This window comes from Alosa pseudoharengus, unplaced genomic scaffold, assembly GCF_046254945.1.
Source record: "Alosa pseudoharengus isolate Yale_2024_CS ecotype anadromous, Long Island Sound unplaced genomic scaffold, YU_APseudo_1.1 YU_APseudo_1.1_scf_21, whole genome shotgun sequence".
Taxonomy (NCBI): domain Eukaryota; kingdom Metazoa; phylum Chordata; class Actinopteri; order Clupeiformes; family Clupeidae; genus Alosa; species Alosa pseudoharengus.
This window is the reverse complement of record NW_027468674.1, coordinates 10,579,119-10,596,618: the sequence shown is the minus strand read 5'-3', so window position 1 is coordinate 10,596,618 and position 17,500 is coordinate 10,579,119. Positions and strand designations below refer to the sequence as shown.

Here is a 17,500-nt window from a genome sequence, read left to right as displayed (position 1 = left end):
TTTACTTTACTTTACTTTACTTTTCTTTGCTTTACTTTACTTCATGTTTATGGTTATGGTTCTTAGCAGACCCTTTTGCCGTTTGTCCAGAATGACTTATAAACAATAACATCAATGAACATTACAAGATGAATGTTAAGTTAAAACTCAGTTAAGTTAAAATAGAGTTATGATTAACTCCAATGAAATGAACTTAAATGAACTTAACTGAGGCAGCTAGTTTAGACTCTATGAAAATACTTTGCAAAGAGGTGACTCCATATTCAGTTGTTTACTTTAGTTAGCTTAGCCTTAAGAGGAATATACAATAGACTGTTAGTTTCCCTGAAGAATGCTTTATAATGGGGTGACTCCATATTCAGCAATTCAGTACTTGTTTAAACTCTTACAGAATCAAGTTTTTAGAAAGAGTACTCGTATGTAACTTTTCTCTACCCCGACAGTCAGCCTTCTATAGTTGAAGAAAAGACTGTTTCATCATATGAAGTTTTACTGTCTCTATTAAAGTAACAGGCTACCATTTGGTATGCACTTCATCACAAGAAGGTATTCATGTTTCAAGAAACCAGATCACATCACAGAGTCCCATGAAAGTGATATATGTTACTCAGACTCACTGACGGACTGGACGGTCTGGCATTTGGGCAGATGCCAGAAGGGCCGCGGCCCCTCGTGGGCCGTTTGGGCCGGCATGCTTGTCGGGTTTGCGCGGCCCATTTATCGTAAAGACGGTTTTACAATATCTCTCGGCCCACTATCAAGCATCAATAGTGTTACATGACTTCGAATAAGCCATTTATCTCTAACTCCCTTTTCCTCCTTCATAGTAAGAACCTGATCAGTATTTATACCAGACATGAGTCTCTACACTACAGTCATGGTGACCCTCAATATTTACATCAGTCTACATTCTTTTGTAACCTTATTCAATCAAATGATTTAAAAGTGCATTGTTTGAAATTGGAATACAATAAATATGCTTCCTGTATCTTTTATTTTATTATTGGTTTACAAAAGTTAGGCTACATGAAGCAATGACTTCTGGGAATTTCAAAACCGAATGCGTCTACTTCCTTCAGCACGGGGAATTGCCGATCTAGCATGCCTTGATCCTCGGAATTTTCCCCTTGTAAAAGCTAATAAACTGCCCCCAAATGCACTTCGAAACATAAGAGAATGTCTGCTTAAATTCAGTGAAGGTGCTACGGTTGAAAATCTACAGTCGGAATTGACACATCTCGCCACGCACAGCCTGAAAAAGTCTCCTCTAAACGAGTATACAGTCAAAGCGTCGGACTTTGATGATGCCGCGGAGATATAGGAAGATACAGAAATAAACCTGGTGAGCAAGAAATGTGCTACCTGCAATAATTGTGCAATCTGTTGCTATTTCCTTCTCCAGCAGTTAAACCTCTTTACCTGTGCCTACAACTATATATGGTTAGCAAATGAATTCCTACTAACACTGTCATGTACTCAAGTGGCATGCAAACGGAGTTTTTCCACTCCTAAATTCATCAAGAATCGCCTAGCCCTAAGGACACGATTGTCACAGGATAATTTGGAGGCCTTTATGCTGATGGCGACAGACTAAGAGGTCCTATAATGAACTTGGATGCTGATGAGCAAGCTTCTTCGCACCTTGTTAACTGCATGACGTTAATTAAGACACGTTTGTGGAGCGGCTGCTCTGATGGGTTTCCCGTTTACCAACAAAACTAGGCCTACATTCGCGCACAGCCGTGGGGCAGAAGACGCTTGGTGCCACAGTGTTATAAACTTGACTTAAATAGTCGGCTGCTGTAAGTTACAATCGGAATTTTTTATATACCCCTGGTCCCCTGTTGTCTCAATGATAATAACATCTCATTTTAGGCTATATTTCAGAGTTTGCCGTTCATTTGCATTAACATCGTATTGTCATTTTTGGCAAAGACATGCATTCCTTTAGGGATATTGAACATATTGAACATTCTCTAACCATCGTGATTTCGAATTGGTGCAGTTTTCAGCACAAAAACTCATTTTGTTCTTTTCATGGAGACTGCTCTATGCTGTTCTATGGTGCTTTCTGCCTCTTGCGCACGCATGTTTTCGTGACGTTGCATAGAAATCCATGTAGCCTTCTAGGCTATTCTTTTTTCATTTTCATATTTCATATTTTTGGAGTTGTGCATTGATATATCCATGTTCTTGGTTCAGTCTTTATGCATATTAAAGTTAGAGTTCATCACCAATGGGGCTACAAACGTGTTATGTCCATGCATGTGAAGTTATATATGTGTGTTGCGGGCACATGCACGCGCGTGCATGCGCGTCCCCGTGTGGGCCGCTGGTTGATGAAAATGCCAGGGCCGTTTTTTAATCCCAGTCCGTCACTGCTCATGAATCAGAAACCCAAACCAACACAACAAACTTTACAAGGTACAGTGCAGTACACCATAACACAGAAAGTGTACACAAATGGAACAGTTAAACAAGCACACACACACACACACACACACACACACACACACACACGCACACACACAGACACACACACAAGCCAAGGGACAAGGAAGCACTTGCGGATCCTACATGATATATTTTACTGTCTGTGTGCTTCTTCGTCCCAATCCTACTCGGTTGAATGAATTACTTCAAGGCCCTGCACCGTAAAACTTTTCTGATTAAAGGGAATGCAGCCTCTTTTTCTAGGCCTTTGACAAACATAATCTGATCTCATTTAGGTTCGGGTTCATCAGACACAAATCCAGACGACAGACAGGTGATATACAGTGTGCAGGCCGCATGTCACTACTGACAGGGAGGCAACATCGGGGACATAACTGAAGTGTTCCATTCGCAGAGTGTCCACGGCAACAATTAGCTTCCACTGTAATCAATGGAACTGGCTAGACGTGATAGTGGTGCGTACATTTAAAAAAAATAGACCAATCTTCTAAAATTATTCTTATGCTCCAGGAACGGAGCGCTTCAGTCAGGGACCCGGTGTAGCCCAGGTAGGTCAGCCAGGACACACCTGTATCACCCTCCTGCCGTAAATACTCTTGTCTCTGCACATGGTGGTTAAATGCTGGCTGGTTTTCGACCTGTACGACATCCAACTAACAGGTGCAGGGTAAAGTAGATCCGTGAAATAAAGAAAAAAGTACCCACACCCTGTTGCTGCTGCTCCCGAAGTGATTTTATTGCACAACGTTTCGACCAATGTTGGTCTTCGTCAGGTGTTAACAGAAGAAAAGGACAGGAGGGGATATATACACATGACAGTTGACATTGTTCCTAGCTAGCGAATCAGTGTGCACATAACGTCATGTGGAGCAATTAAGAAATGTTTGCTCACTGGATAAAGACGTATCAGAACCCCCCACAAAAGTCTGTTCGAGTGCTGTACATCCACCACCAAACAAAAGATGAGAAAAAGTCTGAAGCTACACCTGTATTACCCTCCTGCAGTAAATACTCTAAGGTTGTCTCTGCACATGGTGGTTAAATGCTGGCTGGTTTTCGACCTGTACGCTGCACAATGACAATAAGGTTGAACCTGATCTAATGTGCTGAAGCGACACACAACACGCGCCACGTGAAGCGAGCCCAGCCGAGACCTGGAGCTGGCGTAATGAAAACACGGCTGCCCGCCACCGCGACCTTTCAAGTCCACCCCTGTAGGTCCGGCTACAAATAACCCCCTCTCCCGTAATCTTCTCAGCTGGACAGTTATGGGCCGGGGAGAAGCGGAGAGAAGGAAGGAGGAAAGAGAAAAAAAAGAAAACACAGTCCCTCGGGGGCCATGGCCGCGGGCCGTGCTGCGATGCGTCCTGGGCCTTCTGCTGGGCTGCTGGATATTGCCTCGTGAATCACCAAGCGCAGGACATCTTCCCTGCCATTACAGATACCGTACACTGACTAAGAAAGAAACCAGGCATTGCTTTTTTTTCTTTCTTTTGTTTTGTGTGCGACAGGAAATACATCATTCTTCTTCTCTAAAAGTACTTTACTGTCATTCCTTTTCTGGAGAGTGAGTGTGGGGTTTTCATTCAATCGGTGTGAAAATAGAAATGCAGAGAAATGTCAGCATATTTTTACAATTCACACGATTCCACACGACGACTTAAGGCACAAATACCTCCGTGTTAGACGGAGTGTGCCAACGATTTCATGCATTCTCCTACTGGCCTGTATTGTGTGTGTGTGTGTGTGAGGTGCTTCAGATACGCGTGTGTGTGTGTGCGTGCATGCCTGCGTGTGTGTGTGAGAAGCACTTCAGATACACGTGTGTGTGTGTGTGTCTGCGTGGAAAGTGTGTGTGATAGACGGAGTGTGCCGATGTTTTCGCGTATTCCTGTATTTTGTGTTCTGGTGCTCCGGTTGGAGACGCATGTTTTATTCATCCGCCAGCGCCACGCTTTTGAAAAAAAAAAAAAAAACGACAGAGTCACTCATTTCACTCGTATGCATAATTCAGTTCATCCTGGCAGAAACGTAACTCAAGGGCGTAGTCTGGCCCACCACTCCGACTTCAGCAAGTGCAAAAGAGAGCGAGAGAGAGAGAGACAAAGAGAGAGATAGATAGAGAGAGAAATAGAGAGGAAAAAAGAGAGCAGGGCAAAATAAGCATTTGAGGAAGACAAGAGAGGAACAAAGAAAAAGAGAAATATAGGGAGACCTTAGAGACAGAGGGATGGAGAGATGGAGAGTGATAGAGTGATAGAGTGATAGAGCAGGATAAGGGGGAGGGATGGAGAGTGATAGAGTGATAGAGCAGGATAGGGGGAGAGATGGATAGTGATAGAGTGATAGAGAAGGATAGGGGGAGGGATGGAGAGTGATAGAGTGATAGAGAAGGATAGGGGGAGGGATGGAGAGTGATAGAGTGATAGAGCAGGATAGGGGGAGGGATGGAGAGTGATAGAGTGATAGAGAAGGATAGGGGGAGGGATGGAGAGTGATAGAGTGATAGAGAAGGATAGGGGGAGGGATGGAGAGTGATAGAGTGATAGAGAAGGATTAGAGTGATAGAGCAGGATAAGAGGGAGGGATGGAGAGTGATAGAGTGATAGAGCAGGATAGGGGGAGGGATGGAGAGAGGAGAGAATAACAAGAGAGGGGAGACTGCATATAAAGGAGGCAGACACGAGGGATCAAGAGGGAAGATGTGGGGAGAGTAAGTGATGAGAGAGGGAGGGGCAGAAAGAGATTGAAGAGAGAAGGGAGAGAAAGAAAGCAAACCTTGAGCAAAAAGGCAGAGCAGACAGAGAGAGAGAGAGAGAGAGAGAGAGAGAGAGAGAGAGAGAGAGAGAGAGAGAGATTGCTGCTCGGGTGACACAATACTACGCCTTAACGTAATAGTGAGTCTCTCTGTGGCTGATCTGGGACCTGTTCAGGCATACAGTATTGCGTGTGTGCCTCAGCCTGTCTATGGGGTGCGGTTCCGTCCACTCTCACTCTCCAGTGCTCCGGTTCCGTCCACTCAAACACTCTCCAGTGCTCTGGTTCCGTCCACTCTCACTCAAACACTCTCCAGTGCTCCAGTGCCGTAGCATTCCATTACAGCACTATAGATCACTCTCAAGATGTGGGTCAGTGATACTGATGCTGTCAAAAGGGTTTACATACACATGCCAAGACACATTCACAGTCAAATAAACACACACACACACACACACACACACACACACACACACACACACAGACACAGACACAGACACAGACACAGACACAGACACAGACACACACGCGCACGCGCACGCGCACGCACACGCACACACACACACACACACAACTAAAAAGATCCCAAAACTTGCTTCTCTGCTTCTGATTTCCCTGTGGTTGTAAGTGGACGCTCTGGTCAGACTCACCTCTGTGGCGATGCTCTGGCTGGAACTGTGGTCCAGCAGGTACTGCACCACATCCAGGTGGTTCTCCTGGGCGGCCATGTACAGCGGGGTGAAGCCATTCTGGAACGAATAAACACACACAGGAACCTTAGAACCTTCCATTTGGAATGTTTGAAGTTCCAGAATCTGAATCTGAAACAATCTATATTCCTTTAATGTAGGTCCTTGTTACATTGTACTACTACAATTTAATTAAGTACAGAGTATCACAGAGTATCATGCTACCTTATTTCCCCCTGTAACATCTTCACTTACATAAAACTAACCGTTCTGGGGCGCATTTCACAAAACCATAGTTGCTAACTAAGTTAGCAACTTTGTTGGTTACAATCGGTTACAATGCAATTTCCCATTGCCAACCAACTAAGTTGCTAACAGGTTAGCAACCACAGTATGGTTTTGGGAAATGCACCCCTGCATTGCAGTTTAGTTCATCAACTGTGTTCATAGTTACACCATAAACTGCTATACATGCAACCATATTGACTGACTAAAAATAAAACTGCCAAACTACTGCACTGTAGTCCAGCACCAACCAATGAGCACACACTAATAGAGAGAGAGAGATAGTGAGAGTGAGAGATAGAGAGAGGGAGAGATAGATAGAGAGAGAGAGATAGAGAGAAAGAGAGAGAGAGAGAGACTGCAATAACCACAAACTCTATGGCCTGCATTATTAGCATATGGTGAACCAAGCTCTGCGTTTCTCCCAGAAACCCTGCAGCAGGAACAGCCTATCTGTGAAGAGCACAGCTCTAGTGTGTGGCTATTCTAGGAGCTTATTCTGCTGCTGTTTGGCTGCTGGGACACTTATGAGAAGTGTGTGTGTGTGTGTGTGTGTGTGTGCCTCCAGCATGTGATAAGAGTATCAGGCAGGCTAAAGGCATCCTCAGGCTCCGCAGGCTCGGGGGGTGATGGGAAACCCTGAGACAGAGGCCTGAGGGTTTGGTTTGGTCGACAGGACAAACACAAATCAATCTCTAATACTAGTGCTAAAGCATTAGCCTGATATGGTTTAGTGTTTAGTATAGAGAGCAACTGTGATGGCTACATCAGTGTTGTCAGGGATGGATTATTGCACGGGCCTACCGGGCCCAGGCCCAGGGGCCCAAGGGGTCAGGGGGCCCTGAAGCCCAAGTCTTTGCATGGAATCATTGCCTCAATATCAACAAATCAGGATGTAGGCTATGAATCTTATTGAATTTAGTATTGCCCATCCCCAAAATGCACCAGAATACAGGAAATCACATCAAACTAATTAAAAATGTTCTGGCGGAGGACCCCCATACCCCCTTTCCTACACATGCGACAATTAGTGTGGGGCCCTTAATACATCTGGGCCCAGGGTCCCGAAAGTTCATAATCCGTCCATCAGTGTTGTTATGGGTGCATTGTGTTTGTGTTTGAATATGTATGGTAATAATGTGGGCCACTTAGCCAGGAAGCTGACAGTGTAAAATTATTTCCTGTGTGTGTGTGTGTGTGTGTGTGTGTGTGTGTGTGTGTGTGTCCATGAGTGTGTCTGTCCTTTTGGCACACATTCAAGAGGTATCCTCAAGGAGCTCTTATCAGCCAAGTCACATCAGGACAAGGCTCTGTGTTTGTGTGTGTGTGTGTGTGTGTGTGTGTGTGTGTGTGTGTGTGTGTGTGTGTGTGTCTGTGGAAGTGTTCAACATTCACTGATTTCCCTTAGTCATTCTAGCCACGCACCAATGCAGTTTCCTTGCCCTGAATTTCCACATGTGTGTGTGTGTGTGTGTGTGTGTGTGTGTGTGTGTGTGTGTGTGTGTGTGTGTGTGTGTGTGTGTGTGTGTCTGTGTGTGTGTGTGTGTGTGTGTGTGTGTGTGTGTGTGTGTGTGTGTCCATTAGTAAAGTGCTGTAGATTCTGTAGCTGTGCACCGCTGCTCTTCATCACATACGGCTGGTCAGATAAGACCGGTGTGTCTTCTGCTGTTTCTGCGCCGTTATCGAGGCTATAGTGAGAAGCATCTCACAGTCTCTCTCTCCCTCTAACTCTCTCTTTCTCTCTCTCTCTCCCTCTAACTCTCTCTCTCTCTCTCTCACACACACACACCCTGGCAAATGTCAAGAGGAGCCAACCAGCTGTGAATAGCAACCCCACGCTCCACAAATACTCTCCATAGAGCCTGCATACGTCACGTTAAAGCACTAATGGACACACGCATGCCTGCCGTGGAGCACATACTGATAAGCCATGAACAGCTCACACACACACACACACACACACACACACACACACACACACACACACACACACACACACACACACACACAGTGCACACACACTGTGTGTGTGTGTGAGACATACACACACACACACACACACACAGATCTTTTTATACGGTGGTCATGGGAGACAGAGTGTTTAGGCTTAAAGAACACACACTACTGATCTAGAATAGAGAACTGGAGGGCGTGAGTATGACTCTGCTGTGTCACCAGCTTGTTGTGACAGCATGCACACTTGATGCATGTGGATTTGCTGAGCAGTGTCAAGTGGTAGTGTTTGTCAGTGAGTTTGACTGGAGCAATCTCTGAAGTCGTGGGAGGTGTGTTGGGAGATTAAGTAGACGTGTGACCACGCACATCCCTTTTCACTGTTTTTGGATGGGTGCTGGATCAGAGAAATGACTCCAGAAGTAAAATAAGAGAGAGTGATCCGCACACCATATAGCTCCTTTGAAAGATTTGTTTATTTTGCGTGCAACGCTTCGAGCCCCTTCCTCCTCCTCAGCCTAGCTACCAACAACTTGTGTGCAGCCTGAGGAAGAGCCAGGTGTGTTGGGAGAGACATTTGGCTCTGGACTCGTTTGTCAGCAGGTGTTTGCCTCTGTGTGCCCGGCGGTCAGCACATGGCAATGTGCAGCGGTGCTTTTTACCTGAGACTGTGCGTTGACGTTGGCTCCGTTGGTCACCAGCTCTTTGACCACTTCTGCCTGCCCGGCCAGCGAGGCTATGTGGAGCGCTGTGTTCCCTTTCTGCTTTCACACACACACACACACACACACACACACACACACACACACACACACACACACACACACACACACACACACACACACACACACACGCACACACACACACACACACAAGAAAGAGAAACACAAGAAAACACAGAAAAGAGAGAGAGAGTGAGAGAGACATATGATCAATCCATGCCCATGCTAACAGGTATTGCTAACTCACCTAATGAAAAGGACTTATAGGAATCTTCAGTATTTGGGACAAAATTATAGATATATTATAGGAATAGATATGAGCGGAATCTTATAGTATTTTGGGACATACTATAGAAGTACTACAAGGCTATACTATAGGAACACTATAGAGGACAAGGATATTATAGAGGTATTACAGAACACTATAGGGCAAGGATATTATAGAGGTATTAGTATTACAGAACATAACATAGAAGTATTATAGACTACTATACAACTACTACAGAAATCTTAAAGTAGCAGTATTATAGTAGTAGTAGTAGAAGCAGTAGTAGTAGTATTACTGCAGTTGTTTTTTTGCAAGAGTTAGATAGTACTGTATGTGTTGCTCCAAAGGGATATTAATTTCAGTGCATCAGTACATGTTTTATTGCAAAAACAAATGTTAACTTCAGCACAATGTATAACATCTAAAATTAATTCTCTACTCCAGTCCAACTGCAAAACAAGGACAATAACAAACACATACATCACAACGCACAAACAGATCGTATTACTGTACTACAGGAACTTTTCCGTAAGGGACCCCACGGCTAAGCGCTAAGCGCTAACCTAATCCACACCTGCTGGAGTGCCTGTTGGCAAAGGCCAGCTGGGCCCGCACTGTCATTCCAGCTTGGACCGTCCTGCCAAAATAACAACACAACACTTCCGCCATCACCCCCTATTTATACGGCTAGCGTTCACTCTCTTTTCCGGAGGTGTCCGTGTCGTTCCAAAAAGCCCACTAAGGGATATTACACTTATATTAAGATTTCAGGAAGTGAGGAATACTTTAAGGACTACCGGTACTTTGATGTTCAAAGGTCAGCTTCGGTATGAGTGAAGCAAATCTCCACTTACTGCCAATAGACAGACATATAAAACCAAAAATAAATACCCAAGACAAACCAAAGAAACACAACACAGGTACGCCTATTAACATAGTGTAGAATTCAAATCATTTGTCATTTACTAATATTAGAAGGGTGTGTGTGTGGTAGGATTGTTCACCTTCAAAGTACAACTATAGTAGCCTAAACAAAACTGCTAACCCCTCATTAATTGAGACCTGCTTCATGCACACGTTGGAAGCTTTAAAGTGTGCCGTGTATATTTATCACCCAATGGACCAGCGGTCATGAAATATTCCCCACGCTACCGTAACCTCTACCCCCCCCGCCGCCAGCAGCCGTTTCCTCCCACATCAAAGTGACTTTGGCCCAAACGCTGAGGCAGCACAGATGCGGGGTGGAGACGGGGCAGGGTGGGGTGGAGACGGGGCAGGGTGGGTGGAGACGGGGCAGGTGGGGTGGAGACGGGGCAGGGGGGGCAGGTGGGGTGGAGACGGGGCAGGTGGGGCAGGTGGGGTGGAGACGGGGCAGGTGGGGTGGAGACGGGGCAGGTGGAGACGGGGCAGGTGGGGTGGAGACGGGGCAGGTGGGCAGGGTGGGGTGGAGACGGGGCAGGTGGGCAGGGTGGGGTGGAGACGGGGCAGGGTGGGCAGGGTGGGGTGGAGACTGGGCAGGGGGGCAGGGTGGGCAGGGTGGGGTGGAGACGGGGCAGGGTGGGCAGGGTGGGGTGGAGACGGGGCAAGTGGGGTGGAGACGGGGCAGGGGGGCAGGGTGGGCAGGTGGGGTGGAGACGGGGCAGGGTGGGGTGGAGACGGGGCCGGTGGGCAGGTGGGGTGGAGACAGGGCAGGGTGGGGTGGAGACGGGGCAGGTGGGGTGGAGACGGGGCAGGTGGGCAGGGTGGGGTGGAGACGGGGCAGGGTGGGCAGGGTGGGGTGGAGACGGGGCAGGGTGGGCAGGTGGGGTCCGACGTCAGCCCCCTCGCTCTCATTACGCCAGCGGCATCATTAGTAAAGCCACTCGGCTTAATATATGGGCCAGGGAGCGCTGGGCACTCAACATAGCTGACAGTGCCAGGAGACTATAGGCACTGGGCACTGAACCAGGTGAAGGTGAGGTGTGTGTGTGTGTGTGTGTGTGTGTGTGTGTGTGTGTGTGTGTGTGTGTGTGTGTGTGTATGTGTGTGTGTGTGTGTGTGTGTGTGTGCGTGTGTGTGTGTGTGTGTGTGTGTGTGTGTGTGTGCGTGTGTGTGTGTGTGTGTGTGGTAGCAGGGGTAGGGGGGTGAGTATGATGGTTGGAGGAAGGGGGCATGTGGGGTACAAGTTTATATTTAGTTCAGTGGATGCTTTTATCTAAATTAAGTTACTCTTCAACGCTTCATTAGAAATGTGCATTTTTATTTTCCTCAGTTTGTGTGAACCCTGGGGTGGGGTGGGGTGGCAAGGGGTTCTTGAGCCTTTCTACTGTACAAAGGATGCCATGAGAACACATCTATGGGTTTCCTTGTGCGGACTTTGTTGTGGGCACTCTTCAAACTGCCTCAGACAAACTGTAGTTTTAGCTCAACACTTTTTAGCCCAAATAGAAAATCTTTTTGGAAATTACACAAAGGAGAGGAACACAACAGAGGACCACAATAAAGGAGGAAGGGAGGAAGAGAGGAACACAAGAAAGGAGGGATGGAGGAAGAGAGGAACACAAGAAGGGAGGGATGAAGGAAGGGAGGAAGAGAGGAACACAAGAAAGGAGGGATGGAGGAAGGGAGGAAGAGAGGAACACAAGAAAGGAAGGATGGAGGAAGAGAGGAACACAAGAAGGGAGGGATGGAGGAAGAGAGGAACACAAGAAGGGAGGGATGGAGGAAGGGTGTTGCAGAGAAGAGCAGCACACTGGAAGTGGTTTGGGAGAGAGGACTAAGGAGGGAGCAGAAGAGACTGACCTTTGTGGCGGCGTCCACGCTGGCCCCCTGCTTGATGAGCTCGGCCACCACCTCCACATGGCCCTCTTTGGAGGCGAGGTGTAGCGCGTTCAGCCCATTCTGAAACAGGGTTACAGAAACAGAGCGCGTGACCAACATGAACAGGGCACACGGCGGGGCTGTTCACTTGTCACACTGTCATTACGAGTCCATACACAGGCAGAACAAGCTTTCTTCGACAAACATTAGTCTCAAATTGCAATTACTGTAAATACATTTAATACATAATAAACTAGTCAATTGTGTTCTGTCTCCCACTATGAGTAGTGTGAAACATGAATCTAATACTTATTTAGCTTCTTCCCTTTGGCAATCAGACTGTTGAACACTTCAAATCTGTTTTCTTGCTTTGTTGTTCTTTCTTTTCTCCTCTACTGGATTAAGCTACCTGTAACAACAATTACCATCAACATTGTCGTGTGGCATATATCTACTGTATCTATCTATCTATCTATCTATCTATCTATCTATCTATCTATCTATCTGTCTGTCTATCTATCTATCTATATATCTATTTATATGTCTGTCTATATCTGTCTATCTGTCTATCTATCTCTCTCTACAGTATGAGCTACAAAGGCATAACGAGTTTTCTTGAAATGCTATTAATTTCCAGCATTAGTTTCAAATTAAAATGAAACACATTTCTCTCATAATAAACTATCAAGTCGATGTAAATAATTGTGTTCTGTCTCCCACTATGAGTACTGTAGCAGAATGTGAAACATAAGCAAGCAGTATTTTACAGTAAATGTCTAATTACAGTTTTTCTCAGTCGCTTTGGTGCTTTTTGCAGATCAGAATGAAAATTATCATAACTATTAGTTCAACCTCCACAACATTTAGTCATTTGTGCACATCATAGTAGCAATTTCTCCTTCCTCTGAACAAATTGCAAATGCTTTTGGACATGTATCAGTTGCTTTCATACAATTCTCTGCTGTTTTTTAACATTATCATTTGCTTATGTCATGTCAATCAAAATGAACTATACTTATGAATACTGAATAGTCGTTCCCAATAAAACTAATAGTCTTCCTTTCATTGCTTGAGTCATTACATACAAAATTGGTGAACTAGTTATCAAATTCTGTCACAATGCTGTAGAATTGCAAAGAGCATACAGTAAAAATGTACGTATTGAGTGTCTTGTACTCACTTACTCCCCTAACTACAGCAATGTGTAACTTTACAGTAGTTTTCAAATGGCTGTACAAGTACTCTTGAGCATGTTCAGGTAGTGTCACCGAGTTCTGACCTTTTTTTTGCATTGGAAAACACTGAGAGAACTGTCATAATGAAAACATGACAAAGCCATTTGACTATCTTGTTCATAAACGATGGTGTCAAAACTTCTCATTTTGATGACACTGACAGTTTCATTGACATGAATACCTGCTTTTGAGGAATGGACTATCCATTTTGAGCAAGTGACGTGCTTTTGCAGTAGCCTCGTGAGACCATCCTGATCTCGCGAGCTTCAGGGTTTTACTCGCAGATCAGTCTGGATACTTTCCGTTAAAGAAAATTTGGAGCAGTTCACCAAACGAACGTCCAATCAGCGTTGGCTTTGAGGCGGGTTGAGGTGTGACGCAACGAACAACATGACGGCATCCACAGAGATGAGCATAGCTATCGCGCAAGTTTTATTCAAATTAGAAAGTATTCCTGGGTAAACTGTGAAGCTATGAGTCTCAGCCATGCAGCTGGGAGGAATGAACGACACAGACATCCTCCACGGCTGATTCCAGTTCATAATGGAGGAATATACTATCTTCAGAAGTGTAGGGCCTACCGTGAAAACTTGATGGGAATTGTCGTTGATTAGGTTCATAAATGGTAAGTTAAAACATCTTAACGTTTGTCACGTTACCTAACTTAATTGTATGTTAAACGGCATTAGAAGAATACTTTGTTCATCTAATTGGTTGATTTGGCCCGTCGATAACCAACAAAGGTGGTGATAGACAGATGGTTTATCCAATCAGCTAACCAGTATGTCCGCCCCTTCCCAAAAGTTCTTCAATGAAAAGTTCCCAGATGGATATGCGGAGCAAATCCATCTGGCGGAGTCAGGTTACTTTTGCAGGTCATCCACTAGGTTTTGCAGTTTGCACTAATTGTTTTGAGAAATGCACTAACTGCTGTGCAAATGTTAATAGTGATGTGAGAATAGCACCAAAGCGACTGAGAAAAACTGTAACTAGAGCTATGAGCGAAGAGCTATGAGCGAAGCCGAGCGATGCATACCTGGTTGCAGATATTGATGTCCACTCCATTCTTCAGGTAGTCGAGGGCCTTCTCCAGATTCCCGGACCTGGCTGCTCGAAGGTAGCTGGCATTGCTGTCCGTCTGCAGAGAGAAAAACAGAAATAGACGAAACAAGATCAGTACAGGTCAGGTCAGTCGAACTATTCCACAACTCACTGTTGACCTCGATACAAAAACTTCATGGACACGGCTTCGGAGTAAACCGAAGTTAGTTTCGTGGGCCTGTCGAGAGCTGACCATTCATCAAGTCCGACTGAGACAGACAGGCCAGCAGAGTGACGGCAGACAGGTCACAATCAAAACACAAACGCTGTACTTCCATGGGAACCAAACGCTGTACTTCCATGGGAACCAATTTCTCGGACAGGCCTGTACATAACTTGCATTGTTTTAACATATCTCTGTGTCCAGATAGGGACAAAACAGTTTGTGTTGTTTCCTTTTTTATTTGTTACACAATGTGTTGAAAATAACACAACTTGCGTTGAAAACAACACGACTTGCGTGTCTAGACATTTGTTTTAAGAGTGTAGTAGTAGTACTTGGAGCCATGTTCTTGGAGCCATCAGTTGGCCTAAACGAGCACGTTAGAGTTTCCAGAACATTCTTAATACGCCAGTCAGCAGACAAAGCGCTGAGTGATAGCGGAGATACCCAAACGAGGCCAGGCTGCCACGGGAGATTGGACGAGACGAGAGACGTGGTCTGGGCTGGCGGAGTTTAAATCAGCGTGACGGCGAGAAAGACAGCTCATTCTGCTCACTCTCTGAGTCACCGAGGCACTCCGGCGCTTACAGAGGGATTCCACTGATCCTCACTTTAACAAGATCTTTCACAGAAAACACACAACACTTCGGATCAAACTGAAAAGGCTTCACCAGCTAATTACAGGAAATTACTGTCTGTTTTACTAGCAAGTATCCGCACATCCGCACATCCGCAAAACCAAAGAACACTTGGTCTTGTTGGTCATATCTTGTATAAAAGTAGCAAAGTTCACATTCTCCTGCGAGCAGAAAGAACTAGAATTGTGTCTCTTCCAACATACACTTTCTTGCCCAAAACAATCTTGACAAATAATAACACCTATTGGAAGTGGTGCACTTCAGAGTGGGTTAAATAAGATAAAAAAAAAAGATATTAGAAGATCATTTTAGAATCAGTTTATTAGAAGATCATTTTAGAATCAGTTTGTTAGAAGATCATTTTAGAATCAGTTTGTTGACAACAAGAAGTATGGAACATGTAGTGATGCAGAGACAATCAGAGAGATTCCTCAGAGCGATAGGTTAACAATCACAAAACTCTACCACCCCCAAGAGACAACCACACCCAGTACAGTTGACCTCACTTGAATCAGTGCTACCAGCTACAAAACAAGCACAATGCATAAAGCACATCCTCCACAACTACCTGACACAACTGCCGCTCAGCATAGCCTCTGTCTAAAAGCCATCTCTACTCAAGGCTGAAGAGAGAGAGAGAGAGAGAAGAGAGAGGAGAGAGAAAGAGAAAGAGAGAGAGAGGGGACAGCCAGTGTCACGCTGCCCTCCCTCGCTCCCTCCCTCTCGTCCTCCCTCTGTCCCTCTCGATGGCTCTTGGCTCGACAGACCGATGTGACATTTCATAGTAAAGAAGTGGAGCAGCCCTCAGTGAACAGGAGGAGGTGAAGGAGGAAGAGGAGAAGGAAGAATGAGACGAGGAGGAGAGGTGAGGTTATGCAAGGAAAGGCCGAGGACGGGAAGGCGGAAATGTCAGGCCGGACGACAGCAGAGAGAGTGAGAGAGAGAGTGAGAGAGAGAGTGAGAGAGAGAGTGAGAGATACTGTATGCTCTGAAAGAAAAGGGAGAGAAGGGATTCAGATCGCAAAAGATCCTTCCGGCACAATTCCGGCACCTTCTCTGTTTACTGCAGAGGGAGGGGATTCCAAGGCATTAGCGTCTTATATACTGTACATCAAGAACACCATATTTGTTGTGACCAGTGTTGTAATCTGTTAGTTAGACTTCAGTGCTGTAGTTAAGATGATGTTTTACTTTGTCAGGTCCTATTTTCTACCTCATAAGATATTCACTACTCAGAACAAATGTATATTTCTGAAACTTCATTCCTGGATTTGGGGCAGATAAAATATAAATCTGGCAGCTATACATGGAAGATAGGACATTATCTTATCAGAACAGCCTTCCGTATGCATTTGATCGGCCAGACACAAAGACCTCTGGGTATTGTAGTGCAGAGGCAAAGCTCATCATTTTGTCATCTAGTACACAACCAGTTCCTTCTGTTGTTCTTGCTAATAGGATGCTGGTATTTGTTATTTCCTCTCTGATGAGTCCAGTGCCATAGCACACACACACACACACACACACACACACACACACACACACACACACACACACACACACACACACACACACACACACACACAGACACAGACACAGACACAGACACAGACACACACACAGACACACACACACACACACACACACACGCACGCACGCACGCTCCAGCGGCCTCATAATGGCACAGCTGCCTATTATTATGTAATGGAATGGGATCCAGTGGGATGAGGGGGCCATGGTCCTCCTGAGGGCTCTGAGGGTAGACCATGATGCTCTTGGGTCCGCAGTGGGAATGCCAAAGCCCATGCAGGCCTACTGTACATTACACAATACAGACCAGGCTCACACAGACGGGGGAAATGCCATGATGTGGAAAATAAAAGCTGAGCACCGTAACGAAATAGCCCACTGAACGCAAGGCCATCACATGCTGGACACTGAACACAAGGCCATCACATGCTGGACACTGAACACAAGGCCATCACATGCTGGACACTGAACACAAGGCCATCACATGCTGGACACTGAACACAAGGCCATCACATGCTGGACACTGAGCTCCATTGACTCCAGCACCATTTTTCTCTTTCTTGAAGGTTCTCTCTTTCTCTCTCTCTTTCTCTCTCTCTCTCTATATATATATATATATATATATATATATATATATATATATATGTAATGATCACTCACTGATAACACATAGCTTTGTTTTATATATATATGTGTGTGTGTGTGTGTGCATGTGTGTGTGTGTGTGTGCACACGCATGTGTGTGTGTGTGTGTGAGCGTGTGTGTGTGAGTGTGACTGTATATGATCATTACAGGCTAAATCCAGTTTTCATCAATTGACAACCAGACTGGAAGTCACTGTGTAAAAGTGGCTAACTTCCTTTGGTAAATGACACGTATAATTCATGTACTTAAGTGATGAGTAT

The 17,500-nt window shown here is 45.4% G+C and overlaps 1 protein-coding gene across 1 annotated transcript in view; it reads right to left on the bottom strand.

Annotated features, from left to right (window-relative positions):
* ank3b (ankyrin 3b) overlaps window positions 1-17,500 on the bottom strand; it is a 228,984-nt gene that overhangs the window by 98,574 nt on the left and 112,910 nt on the right. The window contains exons 2-5 of the mRNA XM_076297830.1: window positions 14,199-14,300; window positions 11,910-12,008; window positions 8,801-8,899; window positions 5,862-5,960 (exon numbers count right to left, since the gene is read on the bottom strand). Of these exons, the coding sequence (XP_076153945.1) occupies window positions 5,862-5,960; window positions 8,801-8,899; window positions 11,910-12,008; window positions 14,199-14,300 (399 nt within the window). The remainder of the gene's footprint in view (window positions 1-5,861; window positions 5,961-8,800; window positions 8,900-11,909; window positions 12,009-14,198; window positions 14,301-17,500) is intronic.